General features: G+C 44.4%; 2 gene segments (V, D, J or C); both read right to left on the bottom strand.

The window, feature by feature from the left end:
- Nucleotides 1–2,293: 2,293 nt before the first annotated feature.
- Nucleotides 2,294–2,907, bottom strand: LOC125356163. The segment is given in 2 exon segments: nucleotides 2,294–2,730; nucleotides 2,853–2,907. Coding segments are annotated over 2 exon segments (477 nt in total).
- Nucleotides 2,908–9,344: 6,437 nt separating this feature from the next.
- Nucleotides 9,345–9,895, bottom strand: LOC125356175. The segment is given in 2 exon segments: nucleotides 9,345–9,682; nucleotides 9,791–9,895. Coding segments are annotated over 2 exon segments (384 nt in total).
- Nucleotides 9,896–13,272: the final 3,377 nt, after the last annotated feature.

Below are 13,272 nucleotides of genomic sequence, written 5' to 3' on the forward strand. Positions count from 1 at the left end.
TCAACTCCTTCTCTCAAGGACTTTATTTTGAGCAAGTTAAAGTCACAAATGGAAAGCCATTGTAAAATTAGATGATTTAAAAATACTCTGTTGATCCATGTAATTCACCATTCTTACAAGATTAGAAACAAGATATTATGAGTATAGTAGTTGAAAATATTTCTAGAAGTCAACATGTATTCATGACAATTCAAAAGCTATGTATGTCTAAGGAAGGGAGAAATAATAAAAAAAATCATGGTTGTTTAAAGCATATATAAAAACCTATGACAAATTTCATACTCAGTGGTGAAAGAGTTCACATTTCCTCCATCAGATTGTTTTAAATACTGAAATGTTTACTATAACTTTCTCATATACAAAAGCATACAAGATGTCCTACTCCAAATTATATAAAGCAAGAAATAAAAGAAGACATTAAATTGAGAAATGAAGTAGCAAAGTATCTTTATTGCTGATGAACATTGCACTAACATATTGAGGGGTATAAAAATAAATTACAAGAAATAATAATAATATAGTAGAGTCTGTGCACACAAGGTAAGTAGAAATACATCCCTTTTAGATTAAAGGAGACATAGCAATTTAAGAATATTTCTGTGTTCATAAATAGGAACACAATATCTTTTTGAATTTTCTCTAATTTGAAATATAAAGTCAACACAGTGCAAAACTAAATTTGCTGAAAGAATATTTAAGGTAGTAGATGTAATCTAGAATATCCATGTCAATACAAGGAACTCAGATAGCCAAGTAATCTTATGTTCAGAAATTTGGCATTATGTTTTCTGACTTTATTTTCCTTCTTTACTTTAAGCTACTGTAGTTCAGTCAGTGTACCTGCAGTAGGTGCAAACATGTCGGGAGCCAAGCTAGCAGCTAAGCTCATCCTGACCTCTGGCTGTGCTGTTATCACAAGGAATGCGGTAAGATTTGGCTTAATTGACAGCCAGCACTTACCAAGATGTTTTACTGTGTCCATAGGCGCCTGGTTTATGTTTACCATTCAGCCTTGTCTTGTTTTATTGCCTCCTGTTATTCACCAACCTAAAAGCTTTCTTATTTTCTTAAACTTTGGTAACCCTATGCCATTCCTTGGTTCCCAAACTGCATAAAACCTGGATGTTAAGAATAAACGGGGCTGCAGTCTTGAGTTTCAATCTCAAGATGCAGACCTCCCATACCCCATCTTTGCCTCTTGTCTTGTATTTTTCCTTTTCTTTAATCCTCGCCCCCCTCATTCAGGATTCCTTTTCACTGCCGGATGGCTCGGCAGGCAAACATAAACTTGTCAAGTGACAGCATAAAAGTCAGGAAATACACATTATTTAACCTAGGGAAGTGTAATCACTCTGAACAGCTCAAAAGTAACAACAACAAAAGCCAGGAGTCAGAGACCAGTGGCTCACTCCTGCAATCCTAGCTACTCAGGGGGCTGAGATCTGAGGACTGAGAAGTGAAGTCATCTGGATAGGAAATTCTCTTGGACTTTTATATTCAATTAATCACCAAAAAAAAGCCAGTAGTGGAGTTTTGGCTCAACTGGTAGAGTGCCAGCCAGGAACACAAACATGTCAGGGGGATCACCTACACCCCGAGTTCAAGCTCTAGGATCAACACACACAAAAAAGAAAAGATGAGGAAAGTGATCCAGTGCACAGACACATAATTTCCAACAAAGCAATGGAATGTGAGTGGATCACTGTAATCATTGTTTTACTTTGGGTGTGCAACTTCTTTTCGTCATTTACTCCTGGAAGCCATTTTCACCAATATTTCCTGTTGAGTTTCTGCATGAGGCATCTTCATGAAGATGGAAAGTTACCAGAGTCAGCTTTAGAATGCACTGAAGCCTGCAGGCAGACACTGGGGTGGAATGGAGGGTTGGAAGGTCACCTGTCAAGATCTACACGGTAGAGCCTTGCACCCTCCCCCGGGTTTCTAGACCCGACTGAGGAGCTAGGTTAGGAGGCCTGGAGTTTCACAGCTACATGATGTGGGGTCTGAGGGAACACCAGAGAAGACTTCATTTCTGTGTTTAACTTTACTCAGTAATGTAACCCAATCTTGGAATGGCAGTAGGTTAGAATCAATTTCTTGTATTAAAAAATAACCAACGTGGATTAGCTAGCGAGTCTCTACTTTGCAAATGAAGACCAACTGATGCGCTCACAGAGTCCTCCCATGCTATGATGTGTGTGCTCTATTGAATCAGGGGAGGCATTGCCATGTTTGTCCTTCAGGAACCAGAGAGCTAGAGAAGAGAGAATTCTGCCCAGCCAATTCTATCAACATCTTCAAGTGACCTTCAGATTCTGGCTGCATCTGAGCAGCTCTGCCAGCAGCTGGAGGCCCCAGGAGGAGCAGCTGGAGCAGCCCAGACTCTCACTTCTGCTTCCCTGGATGTTTTTGTTATGACTTGTATCACTGTGCGAGGATACTTATCATACTGCAAACAGTAATAAGTGGCAGCATCTTCAGGCTGCAGGTTGCTGATGGTGAGAGAATAATCTGTCCCAGACCCACTGCCACTGAACCTCGATGGAACTCCAGATTGCAAATTGGATGTGTAATAGATCAGTTCCTTAGGAGCTTTCCCTGGTTTCTGCTGATACCAGGCTAAATAATTGCTAATACCCTGACTGGCTCTGCAGTTGATGGAGACTGTGTCTCCTGGAGATGCAGACAGGGAGGCTGGAGACTGGGTCATCTGGATGTCACATCTGGAACCTGGCAGGGCAAACATAAAACAGATGTCCTCCTTGATAATCATGTTACAAGAGTCCTTCACTGAAATACCAGACAGCCTGGACTGCACAAAGCTGTGTTAATCCCCAGCATCAAATCCTTACCTGGAAGCCAGAGCAGCAGGAGCCCCAGGAGCTGAGCAAGTGTCCTCATTTCCATGCTGGGTGCTGACAGGGACTGACAGCTGCACAGGGTGAGCAGCCTCTGAAGAAGAGCTCAGGGCAGTGGGCTGGGCTCTGGGCTCATGCAAATCAGCAGGGCTGGGCAGGGCTGGGCACAGCTGCAGGATTGGCTGAGCTCAGTGAGTCACCACAGGCCTTGTGTGCACAGAAGTCCCACACCAGACAAGAGAAATATGGATTTGCCTGCAGGGAATGCGTTTATCCCTGGGGACCATTTGACTGTAGAAGACATTTTAAAGACTATTTTCAAAATGTATAATGCACAGAAGCAACTGATGTAACAGGATATTTCATAAATATATGGGTACACATTCTTATTTCTGGTTAGATCTTCTAATCTCTCTCACTAAACCTTCCTGGAAAAAAAATCACTTTGTGTTTCCCATACCAAGTAATTACACAGTGAAAATCCGTTTCTTTTTTTTCCCCCTTTCTTTGCCTTCCTTTCCTTATCTTTTCTGTCCTTACTTATTTTCTCTCTCTCTTTTGTCCTTCCTATCTCTTTCTTTTTCCTTCCTTCCTTCCTTCCATTTTTTTCCCTCTTTTTCTCCTTCCTAACTCCCTCTATCCTCCTTCTCCCCTCTTTTCTTCTTGCATCACTTCCTCTAATTCTCTCTTCCTCTCATTTACTCTTCCTCTCTTTCTTTCTTTTCCCTCACTCCCTCATTCCTTACTTTCCTCCCTCCCTTCTCTCTCCCTTCCCTCTCCCTTCCTTTGTTCCTTTCTTTCTTTTTCTTTGTCTTCTTTCTCCCCCTACCTCCCTCTGTCCCCTTTCTGTCTCTCCTTCCTTCATGCTTCACTCCCTCTTTTCTCTCTTCCTCTCTTTCCTTCTGTTTTTTCCCAGCCTCCCTCTCTCCCTCCCTCCTTTCCTTCCTTCCTTCCTTTGTTTCTTTCTTCCTTTGTTTCCTTCCTTCCTTTTACCTTTCTTTTCTTTCTTTTTTCTTTTGTTTTGTTTTGTTTTTTGCCAGTCCTGAGGCTGGGACTCAGGGCCTGAGCACTGTCCCTTGCTTCTTTTTGCTCAAGGGTAGCACTCTACCACGTGAGCTACAGCGCCACTAACGCCTTTTTCTATATATGTGGTGCTGAGGAATCGAACTAGGGATCCATGCATCTGAAGCAAGCACTCTACCACTAAGCCACATTCCCAGCCCTAGACTGTACTTTTCCTAATCTGAGATCTCTCATATTTTGTCACCTTCATGTCCTTTACTATTACTTCTCAGAGTTCATCAGCAGGATGTGATAAGTGTTGATTCTGGTCATGATTAATCAACAAAAATCACTGCTACCAACCGTACATGATGCTGTTTATTATTCTTTCCCAAGGAGTGGAAACATCATGTCTTCCTAGATACCAGTATTTCTGTTTGCCTCTTTAGGCAAAAGAAGAGAAAGAAAAAGAAACAAAGAAACAGAGAGAGAGAGAGAGAGAGAGAGAGAGAGTCTTGATCTTTTTTGATCTTTTCTGAAACCAGTAACAATATCACTAAAGAAACATCTTAGGTCTGGATAAACCATAGATGGACATTTGATCAATCAGATATCATATCATGCTTTTCTTTTCACACGCCAGCCCAGGTTAACAGCAAGAAGAGCCACCTCTGCCTTCATCGTGCAGGCCCCTGAGTCTAGGAATTCTGCGAGTCTTAGTGATTCATCACAATGCATCTAAGGAGGATGAAAGAAGGCAGAGGCCATGCACATCTTACTGTGGTGAGGTTGGGACAAGCCAGGGCCGACAGGTGACTATGAAATCCTCTTTCTAATTATTCTCGTGGTTTCAGTGGGTGTGGAGATGTGAGGGCAGAGCTGAAATCCCAGGCACTGGAATTCACTGGGGAGCTCAGGAGCAGGAGCCTCTGCCCAGCGCTGACCTTCTTGCCCTGGGCCATGAGAGAAGCAGTCACCTCCAGAGGGATGGAGCTGAGAACCTGGGGTGACCAAGGTCGTGCCCTGTGGTGGCCTTGGATTCAGGAAGGGAAATGCTGACCCCTCACTGGAATTGAGCCCAGCCGAGAGGCCATGGCCAGGTTGAGAGACTGAGTCACCAGGAGCTCAGAGTTGGCCTGCTCCATGGGGCTGGCTGATTCCCTGCTGTTCTCTCCAATCATGAGGAAAGTCAGCAATGTTCTCATCCACAGTCTCCTCTCAGCCACCGTGTCTCCTCCTTAGAAGCATGAGGAGGACGTGTTGATCAAGGGTGGAAATTTTGTCTAGTGTGTGTCTTGATGATTTCTGAGGATTCTTGAAAACAAGTTCTGTGATGGCACTAACATTTCAAACTGTTTCCATCTCCAAGCCTTCCACATACAATCTCCCTGGAATCTCTTAGACTGCGGGGCCCTCGGTGTGCTCTGCCCTATTGAGAATTCCCAAGGCCAGGTCGTGCTGGCTGTGCACACAGGGCTTGTCGTCCCTCAGAGGGCAGTGCTTGTCCTCGCACATCCTGGTCCACCATTGAACTGGGCTTCTCACTCCATTCCAATAATCCCGGTGAAAAGAAGCACCATTGTCAGAGTGTGCTCATTACACATCTCATAAACCAGACAGTATTCAGAAACACCCACCTAGAGGACCGTGGCCATGTGATGAGCAGTGTGTCAGGCACCTGTGCGCCATGACAGCTGTTCAGGGAACTGGCCAGCCTCAGCTGCCTGTTGACAAGGAGGCAGCAGCCCTCCTGCTCTCCATGGCTTCCAAGGTCTGGACTCTGAGGCTTTGTTGAGGATGAGGTTGGCCTGCCCTCTGGTGGCAGACTTGTGACATAGCAATCATTAGGATTGTCAGTTCTGAGTCCCAGTGTCTAGACTGTGAATCTTTCCTCCAATATTCACTAAGCTGGTCCTAGTCCATCTGCTTCAGGTGAGATTCAGTAGGAAATTCAAGTGAGTCCTCTCCTCGGACATTTTAAAGCAGTTCAAGAAAAATATCTGTACATTACCAAGAATTCTGAGAATTGAATGGCCACAGGGAAGTTGGTGGCCTGTGATATGTGTTCCCTGTAAGATGTGAAATACGTGATTCAGGCAAACAGGAGGGGTCCCGAGTGGCAGTGAAGAGGACAAGGGTGCACTGCAGGCTGTGTCTGGCTCCAGGTCTTAGACTCTAGCTTCATGGTGCACATGACAGAATTCATTCTGCCATACCACTCACTGTCTCACGGTGCTGACAAAGGGAATCAAATACCTGGGCAACTGATGCACATGTTTGTTTTCAACATTACTTCTTCCTCTTGAAGACTGTCTTGACCATGTGTTTCCTACATGGAACAATTGCAGCAATTGCGTTGCCTTGCCTTTGAAATCAGAGGTTGCAGCACTAGGATCTACAGATGGGGCTCAGCAAGCAATGACTGGTCAGGACTTTGTTCCGGTCTCATTTTATTATTTTTTTTCTAGTGTCAGGTCTTGTTTATATTACTAATGTTAACTTCTTTGACTAACTTACAAAAGGCTAGAATGATATAAGAAGTAGGAGAAGTCATAATATTTAATAGTCTTTATCTGAAGAGCCCTTTGGGAAGAGCAAAAGCTTAGCTTCTGACTCTTGTGGTCAGACTACAGGTGGAAATAGTTTTCTGCAAACCTTCTAGAAGCAAATCATTAAACGTCTATGCTTAGGGGAAAGGGTAAGGAACGCAAATTCAAAATTATGTACAATTATGCCTTATAATTTGGGATTTTCATAATATTGGATCTTAGTTGGGTATAATGCCTCGTAACCGCAAGCCCAACCACTTTGACTGATAGAGATAAGGAGGATGACAATTTGAGACCGATTTGAGAGATTAGCACCATTAACATGAAGGTTTGTGTCAGGGCAATAGGAAACATACACTGAGAGCATGTCAGGAATTGGCCAAACACCAGTGAAAAGGATGCAAGACTGTGAGTGAACTCATGTGGAAAACTTTCCCTTGAGAAAAGATCTTCTCCAGGCAACAAGTTCCTAGATGGACACCTGGAAAGTCGTTTCACTGGGATTAACTTCACCAAAATTCCATTTGCAGACTAGCCTGGGCTACGTGGAGACCAGCAGAACAGGAGAGGAGACCAGAAACAAACCCACATCGCTATACCAGTGTTAAAACATACCCTGGGGAAAAGAGAGTCTCATCAAAAACTATGATGGGAACACAGGATATCTACATATAGAAGAGTGAATCTACTGCCCTAATCTCACCATTACAAAAATCAGTCCCAGATGGAGCAAAGATATTCATGTGAGATGTGAAACGTTGCAACCACTATAGGAAAAATCCTTGAAGACAAGAGCACAGGTGATTATTTATTTAAAAAAATACTCCCATTGTCCAGGAAATATGGACAAGAAATGATATATATAGTTGTGTATATATAGTATATATACATATATAGTATGTATAAATGTGTTAGCATTTCCCTAGTCTCAGGTCCTCAGCTCCTCCCACTAGACCCCAGATCCACTCATACCTAATGAGTCACTCCTACTCACTGCCTAACTTCTTCCCCCTTTACCCCCAGAGAGAGAAGCTGCCACCTGGATAAGGTGCAGACATCATGTAGCTCCCTCTCCCGTGGGAACTATGGCCCCACTAATCAACCTCCTTATGAACCTTCTTCTCCTGCCTGTGCTTTTCTCCACATGGTCATCTGGGATGGCCGGGAAATATCCTTTCAATATGTACACATAGTATATATGCATTTATATACTATATATAGCATAGATGTATACTATGTATACTATAGGTATACTATATATGTATATATAGTATATATGTGTATATATACTATACTATGTGTGTATATACTATAATATATATATATTTATATATATGTATTTATATATTTAGTACAGGCACACAAGTATGTGTGCCTGTACTAGGGTGTGACTAAAGGCCTGGATGCTGTCTCTGATCTTCATTTTTGCTCAAGGCTAGCACTCTACCCTTTTAGCCAGCTCCACTTCTGGGTTTTTGGTAATGAATTGGAGATAATCTCACAGGCTGTCCTGCCAGGGCTGGCCTCAAACCTCAATCCTCAGATCTCAACCTCCTACATAGCTAGGACTACAGGGTTGAGTCATTGGCATACATCAGGAAAATAATTCTTAAACCAAGTAATTCATTTTCCATTCTTTATGCAATGTGGTATTAGTTTGCATCTGACTTCTTTTATTAAGGAAGTTCTTTCAGAAGTGGTGCTATGGATGAGTGGTAGAGCACTAGCCCGGAGCAAAAGGAACTCCAGAACAGTGTGCAGGCTGAGAGTTCAAACCTCAGGACTGGCAAAATAAATAAGTAAATAAACCAACAAATAAGTAATCTTTCACCGGGCACCAGTGGCTCACACCTAGAATCCTAGCTACTCAGAGAGCTGAGATCTGAGGATCCCGGTTCGAAGCCAACTTGGGTAGGAAAGTCTGTAAGACTCTCCAATTAATCACAGAAAAGGTGGCGAGTGATGCTGTTTCTCAAGTGGTAGAACACTAGCTTTGAGCAAAAGGAGCTCGGGGACAGTGCCCAGACCCAGAGTCCAAGCCCTAGGATCAGGAAAAAGAAAAAGTCTTTCAGTGGTTCATTGCTGTCTAACATCATGACCAACTTGTGATGTTTCATGCAACTTCCAGCTTCTTATAGTTTCCTCCAAGTCATAATGAAGGGATTTTTTTTCCTATGATCCCAGATTGTTAGACAAAACTTAAAATCAAATTTTAGTGAATTCTAGTGACATCACTTAGGCAGAATATTTCTGAGAGTTTGGGGAAAGTGTCCATCCTCAGCCGTCAGCTCTCTGAATCCAACATTGCGATCCGCATGATTGCTTGTGGAGGCCCATTTCTGAAATCGCTGTCCCATCTCTGGATTGCTGCAAGGTGCATCATACGTGGTCCTTCTATGAGATGCAGGAAAGGGGAAAGAGGTTACTATTGACTGACATAAGCAGGCTGACACGTGACAGTGACGAGGCCTGGAGAATCCCCTGGAGAGCTTGTGGGACAGGTGAGTGCGTCACAGGCCTCCCGTGGGTTTTCCACAGGGCGGAGATTACGAGCCACTGGATTATGTGGCCCTAGGGCAGCTTCCTAAAACCAGAGAATCCCACGCTCCTAGTCCCAATTTCACTGGCTACCTCAGGAGTTCAGAAGCTAGAAATTAGATTCATTTCCTGTATTAAGCCAATTCCTGCTTGGAAAATGGTGGCTGACTTAAGTTTTACTGGGTGAAGTGAACACGAAATGATGCCTTTATATAAGAAGATTCATGGCCATGTTTCTGAGGCAGAGAAGGAGGAGAGACACAGACACAGAGGAGCATTTGTAGAAAGTTCAATTAAAAGCTTGTAGTAATGTTCAGAGCCAGGCTGCAGCTAAGAAGCTCTGTCAGCAGGTGGAGGCACTGTACTGTGGCAGGGGCAGCCCAGGCTCTCACTTGTGCTTCCCTGGGAGGGTTTATGTTGTAACTTGTATCACTGTGAGAGGCCAACTATTACCCTGCTGACAGTAATAAGTGGCAACATCTTCAGGCTGCAGGCTGCTGACGGCCAGAGTGAACTGCGTCCCAGATCCACTGCCACTAAATCTGGAGGGGATCCCAGATGCTAAATACTTTGCACCATAGATCAGGAGCTTGGGGGCTTTCCCTGGTTTCTGCTGATACCAGGCTAAATAATTGCTAATACCCTGACTGGCTCTGCAGTTGATGGAGACTGTGTCTCCTGGAGATGCAGACATGGAGGATGGAGACTGGGTCATCTGGATGTCACCTCTGGCTCCTGATAAGGAAGCAGAATGAAATATCCACATCATTATGAGATTCTTTCAGAGTCAGAGAGAACTGACCACATGGAGCTGATGAAATTTCCGTTGCTGTCTTTCCTTACCTGGGAGCCAGAGCAGCAGGAGTCCAAGTCCCAGGATGTGATTTGAGGCCCTCATGTCCATGCTGGGTGTGGACTGGGACTGACTGCTGCACGGGGTGTGAGCAGCCCATGAAGAAATACTCAGGGAGTGTGCTGTGCTCTGGGCCTATGCAAATGCAGGGCAGGGCAGGACTGGCCACAGCTGCAGGACGGGCTCACTTCAGTGATTCAGCCCTGGCCAGGTGTTCATGCGTGCAGCAGGAGGCTCCAGGGCGGCCCTGTTTTGCAGGCAGTGTGGTTCACTCGGAGGCCATTTCATTATAGCACATGTTTAGAAGACTGTAATTGTAGTGCATAATATAGTAGCATTAGATGGAGCAATTTACTTACTAGAGTGATATAATGCAGGAAGATATCCTTGTTTGTAGGGAACATACAGAATTGTCTTAGAGTATGAGCTATTAGATTTTTTTACTCACAATAATTCCTTTATTTTTATTTTTCTGTTTTTATGCTGATGATGTGGATTGATCGTTAGGGTCTTAGTGCTCTCTCTGAGATGATTTGCTCAAGCCTAGTGCTCTATCGAGTGAGCTATATCTTCACTTTGTCAAATAATTTTTATGAGAACACAAACACTTTGAGTTCTTACAAAGTTTTCATGGATTTTAAATAGTCTTGCTCTTTTAAAGTGAAATTATAATTCACTGGAAGAAATCATAGGATAAGGAGAAAAGGCATAACTGTTCCAATTGACTCATGGCTCTACCATCTTCCAGGGCTTTGGGTGTCTTTGCTGTTCTGTATTAAGTAGGATATGCCATTTTCTTCATTTGGAATTTTCTATTTTCTGCAAATCTTCTACCAGTTGTGACAATTCTACTGTGAAACTGTGAAAGTGTGAGTAGCGATGCCACACTGTTCATTTCAGCAGACATCTCCATGCTCTCTGTACACCCTCTCCATTCACCATAATGCCTCTGGTTTTGTGGTGCTTGTTTGGTTTTTCTTTCTTTTTTTTCTCTGTAGTACTAAGAAGGAACATCCACCTGACCCAAACACCTGCTTTGCTGTGGGCATCTCTTGGAGAAAGAGTCAGGATCTTTTTCTTTTTTTATATAGTGATAATTTCTGTTCAGATGGCTTTTGCATTGTATTAATCCTACCTCCGTTAAGTAGCTTATTTGAAAGTCAGGATCTATTGTCAAGTCAATGTAAGAAGACGAACATTGAGAAGGGTCTTAGATATAGATAAAAGTTGGACATATGTTTGATCATCTAAGATGTCACATCTACTCCTTGACTTAGATGTCCCATCCTAGCTCATCACCATGGGAACAGGAACTGTCTGTGCCTGCAGTCTCTACAACTTGAAGCCAAAACACTCTGCACTTCTTGCTGAGGAGGACCCAAATTATGACATTGATGCCTAAGTAAAATCCTCCTACTGTGTTTCCAGGTGGCAACGCTTTGTGGGAACTGGCCCTAATGCATGTTGCTGAGAGAATTGAGGTCATATAAAGATGTAATGTTCCAAACTATCGTTAGCTAGATTATTAAGCAATGCTGGTATCTTGGTGTTGTTTTTCAGTTTGTTTGTGCTGCCTTCTACCAGATATCTTGTGTCTCACTGTCATCTTGAAGCAAGAGAGGAGACCTCTACCTACACACCATAAAGAAAACTGTGTCAGGAATGAGCACCCTCAGAATTTCCTCAGTGGCGCTGAGAGGGTAGATGCATACATACCTCATCCCCTCATGTTAGTGAGAATAACCCAAAGGTGTTTTCCCCATTTCCACACTGATTTGTCCTGTAGTCATTCTCAGCAATCAGTCATGCATAGCTTGCAGCACGTCTTTGTCAGGACCCCTCTCACCCTCGCGACGGGGCGGAAAGCTGGAGTGCGGCCCAATGTGCAAACCTTGGGGGTGCATAGTCGCCGGACGCCCCTCCTCCCCTGGCACCCTTAAAGAACGACACAGGAGTCTCGTGGGCTGTCTCGGGGTAAGCTTCTGGAACTCCCACCGGATTTACTCAGGGGAGGGGTTTATATAACAGTAATGGCAGCAGGAAGGGGAGGGATTAACTGCATACTAGCGATAGGCTGACAAGCTGCTCACCATAGTGATGTCACAGAACTTCCTCTATGAGCGGAGATCACGGCCCACAGAACCGCCCTCTTGGGCTGGCTCGATGCCATTATGATATCACACGTGGCCGAGGCGGAAGGCGGGGCTGGTTTGCTGTCTCTTCCGGTAGATCCCGGAAGGGGGTAGGAGTGGATAACAGCCAAGCAGCCCCAGGGTGGGGACTGCGTCTTAAAGGTATAGCCAGCCCCGACACATCTTTACTGGTCACGACTGAATGACCAGTGTGACTGAATGGTGCCTGTGGAGAGTGTCTGATGCCAGCAGACAACGGCTGGCTTGTGCGTGTGCCTCATCCTGTTTGCACAGGATATAATCTCTTCTACAACTCTTCAAGGCAATAATGGAGTGATCAACACAAATGTATAAGTTTAACTTAGTTCCTATGTTTATATTACAGCCATTATAACTCTCTGAATCATTTTCCAGAGGAATCTACATGGACGGAATTGTCTCAATGAATCCATGGGTTCTTTCACATTTGTGTTCTTGTCCCATTGGTCTTCTGTTACTAGAAGGGAAAAAAAAATGACAAAGGGGCTGGGGATATGGCCTAGTGGCAAGAGAGCTCGCCTCGTATACATGAAGGCCTGGGTTCGATTCTCCAGCACCACATATCTAGAAAACGGCTAGAAGTGGCGCTGTGGCTCAAGTGGCAGAGTGCTAGCCTTGAGCGGGAAGAAGCCAGGGACAGTGCTCAGGCCCTGAGTCCAAGGCCCAGGACTGGCAAAAAAAAAAAAAAAGACAAAAATAAAAAGTAACCACAGTTTTTTGGAATTTCATGTTAAGTGCCAACATCTGGTCAACGTTCAGAAAGTCTTACAACGTTTGCATGTGCTTCCTTTTCTCTTGCCTTCCCTTCTACTACAGAGCATGGATGTCGTCGCCCTGTCCGTCTGCAGCACTCAGCATGGTGGGCTCTGGGCTGACATGGTCATCCCGGGGTGGGCGGGGGGTTCTCTGTGCATCACCGTGTCTGTGTTGGGGGGATGGCTTGTCAACTAGGAGTGCACTGGGTGGGGTCATCTGTGGAGGGACGTCACTCGGCTGTGTCATCATTCCCACAGCACCACCCTGAGAAGCATAGTCCCCAGGCATGCTCGGCAACTTCCCCTTTGCCTGGGATTACTCCAAATGGCAAAAGTGACGTGTCGTGCCCCTGCCAATCTGTGCCCATATTCCATGCCACTGATACTTCCATCGTTTCTGATCCCCATGTGTTGCTGACCATCCAATGCAAAGCTCTCCATAGGCTGACCCTCGGGACTACACACTGCAACTCGTTTTCTCCAAACATTACATTTTATTAATTAATTACTATGGGCTATAAAGGCTGGAAGGCCAAGTCTGTGGAA

This window comes from Perognathus longimembris, chromosome 8 (assembly GCF_023159225.1).
Source record: "Perognathus longimembris pacificus isolate PPM17 chromosome 8, ASM2315922v1, whole genome shotgun sequence".
NCBI classification, from domain to species: domain Eukaryota; kingdom Metazoa; phylum Chordata; class Mammalia; order Rodentia; family Heteromyidae; genus Perognathus; species Perognathus longimembris.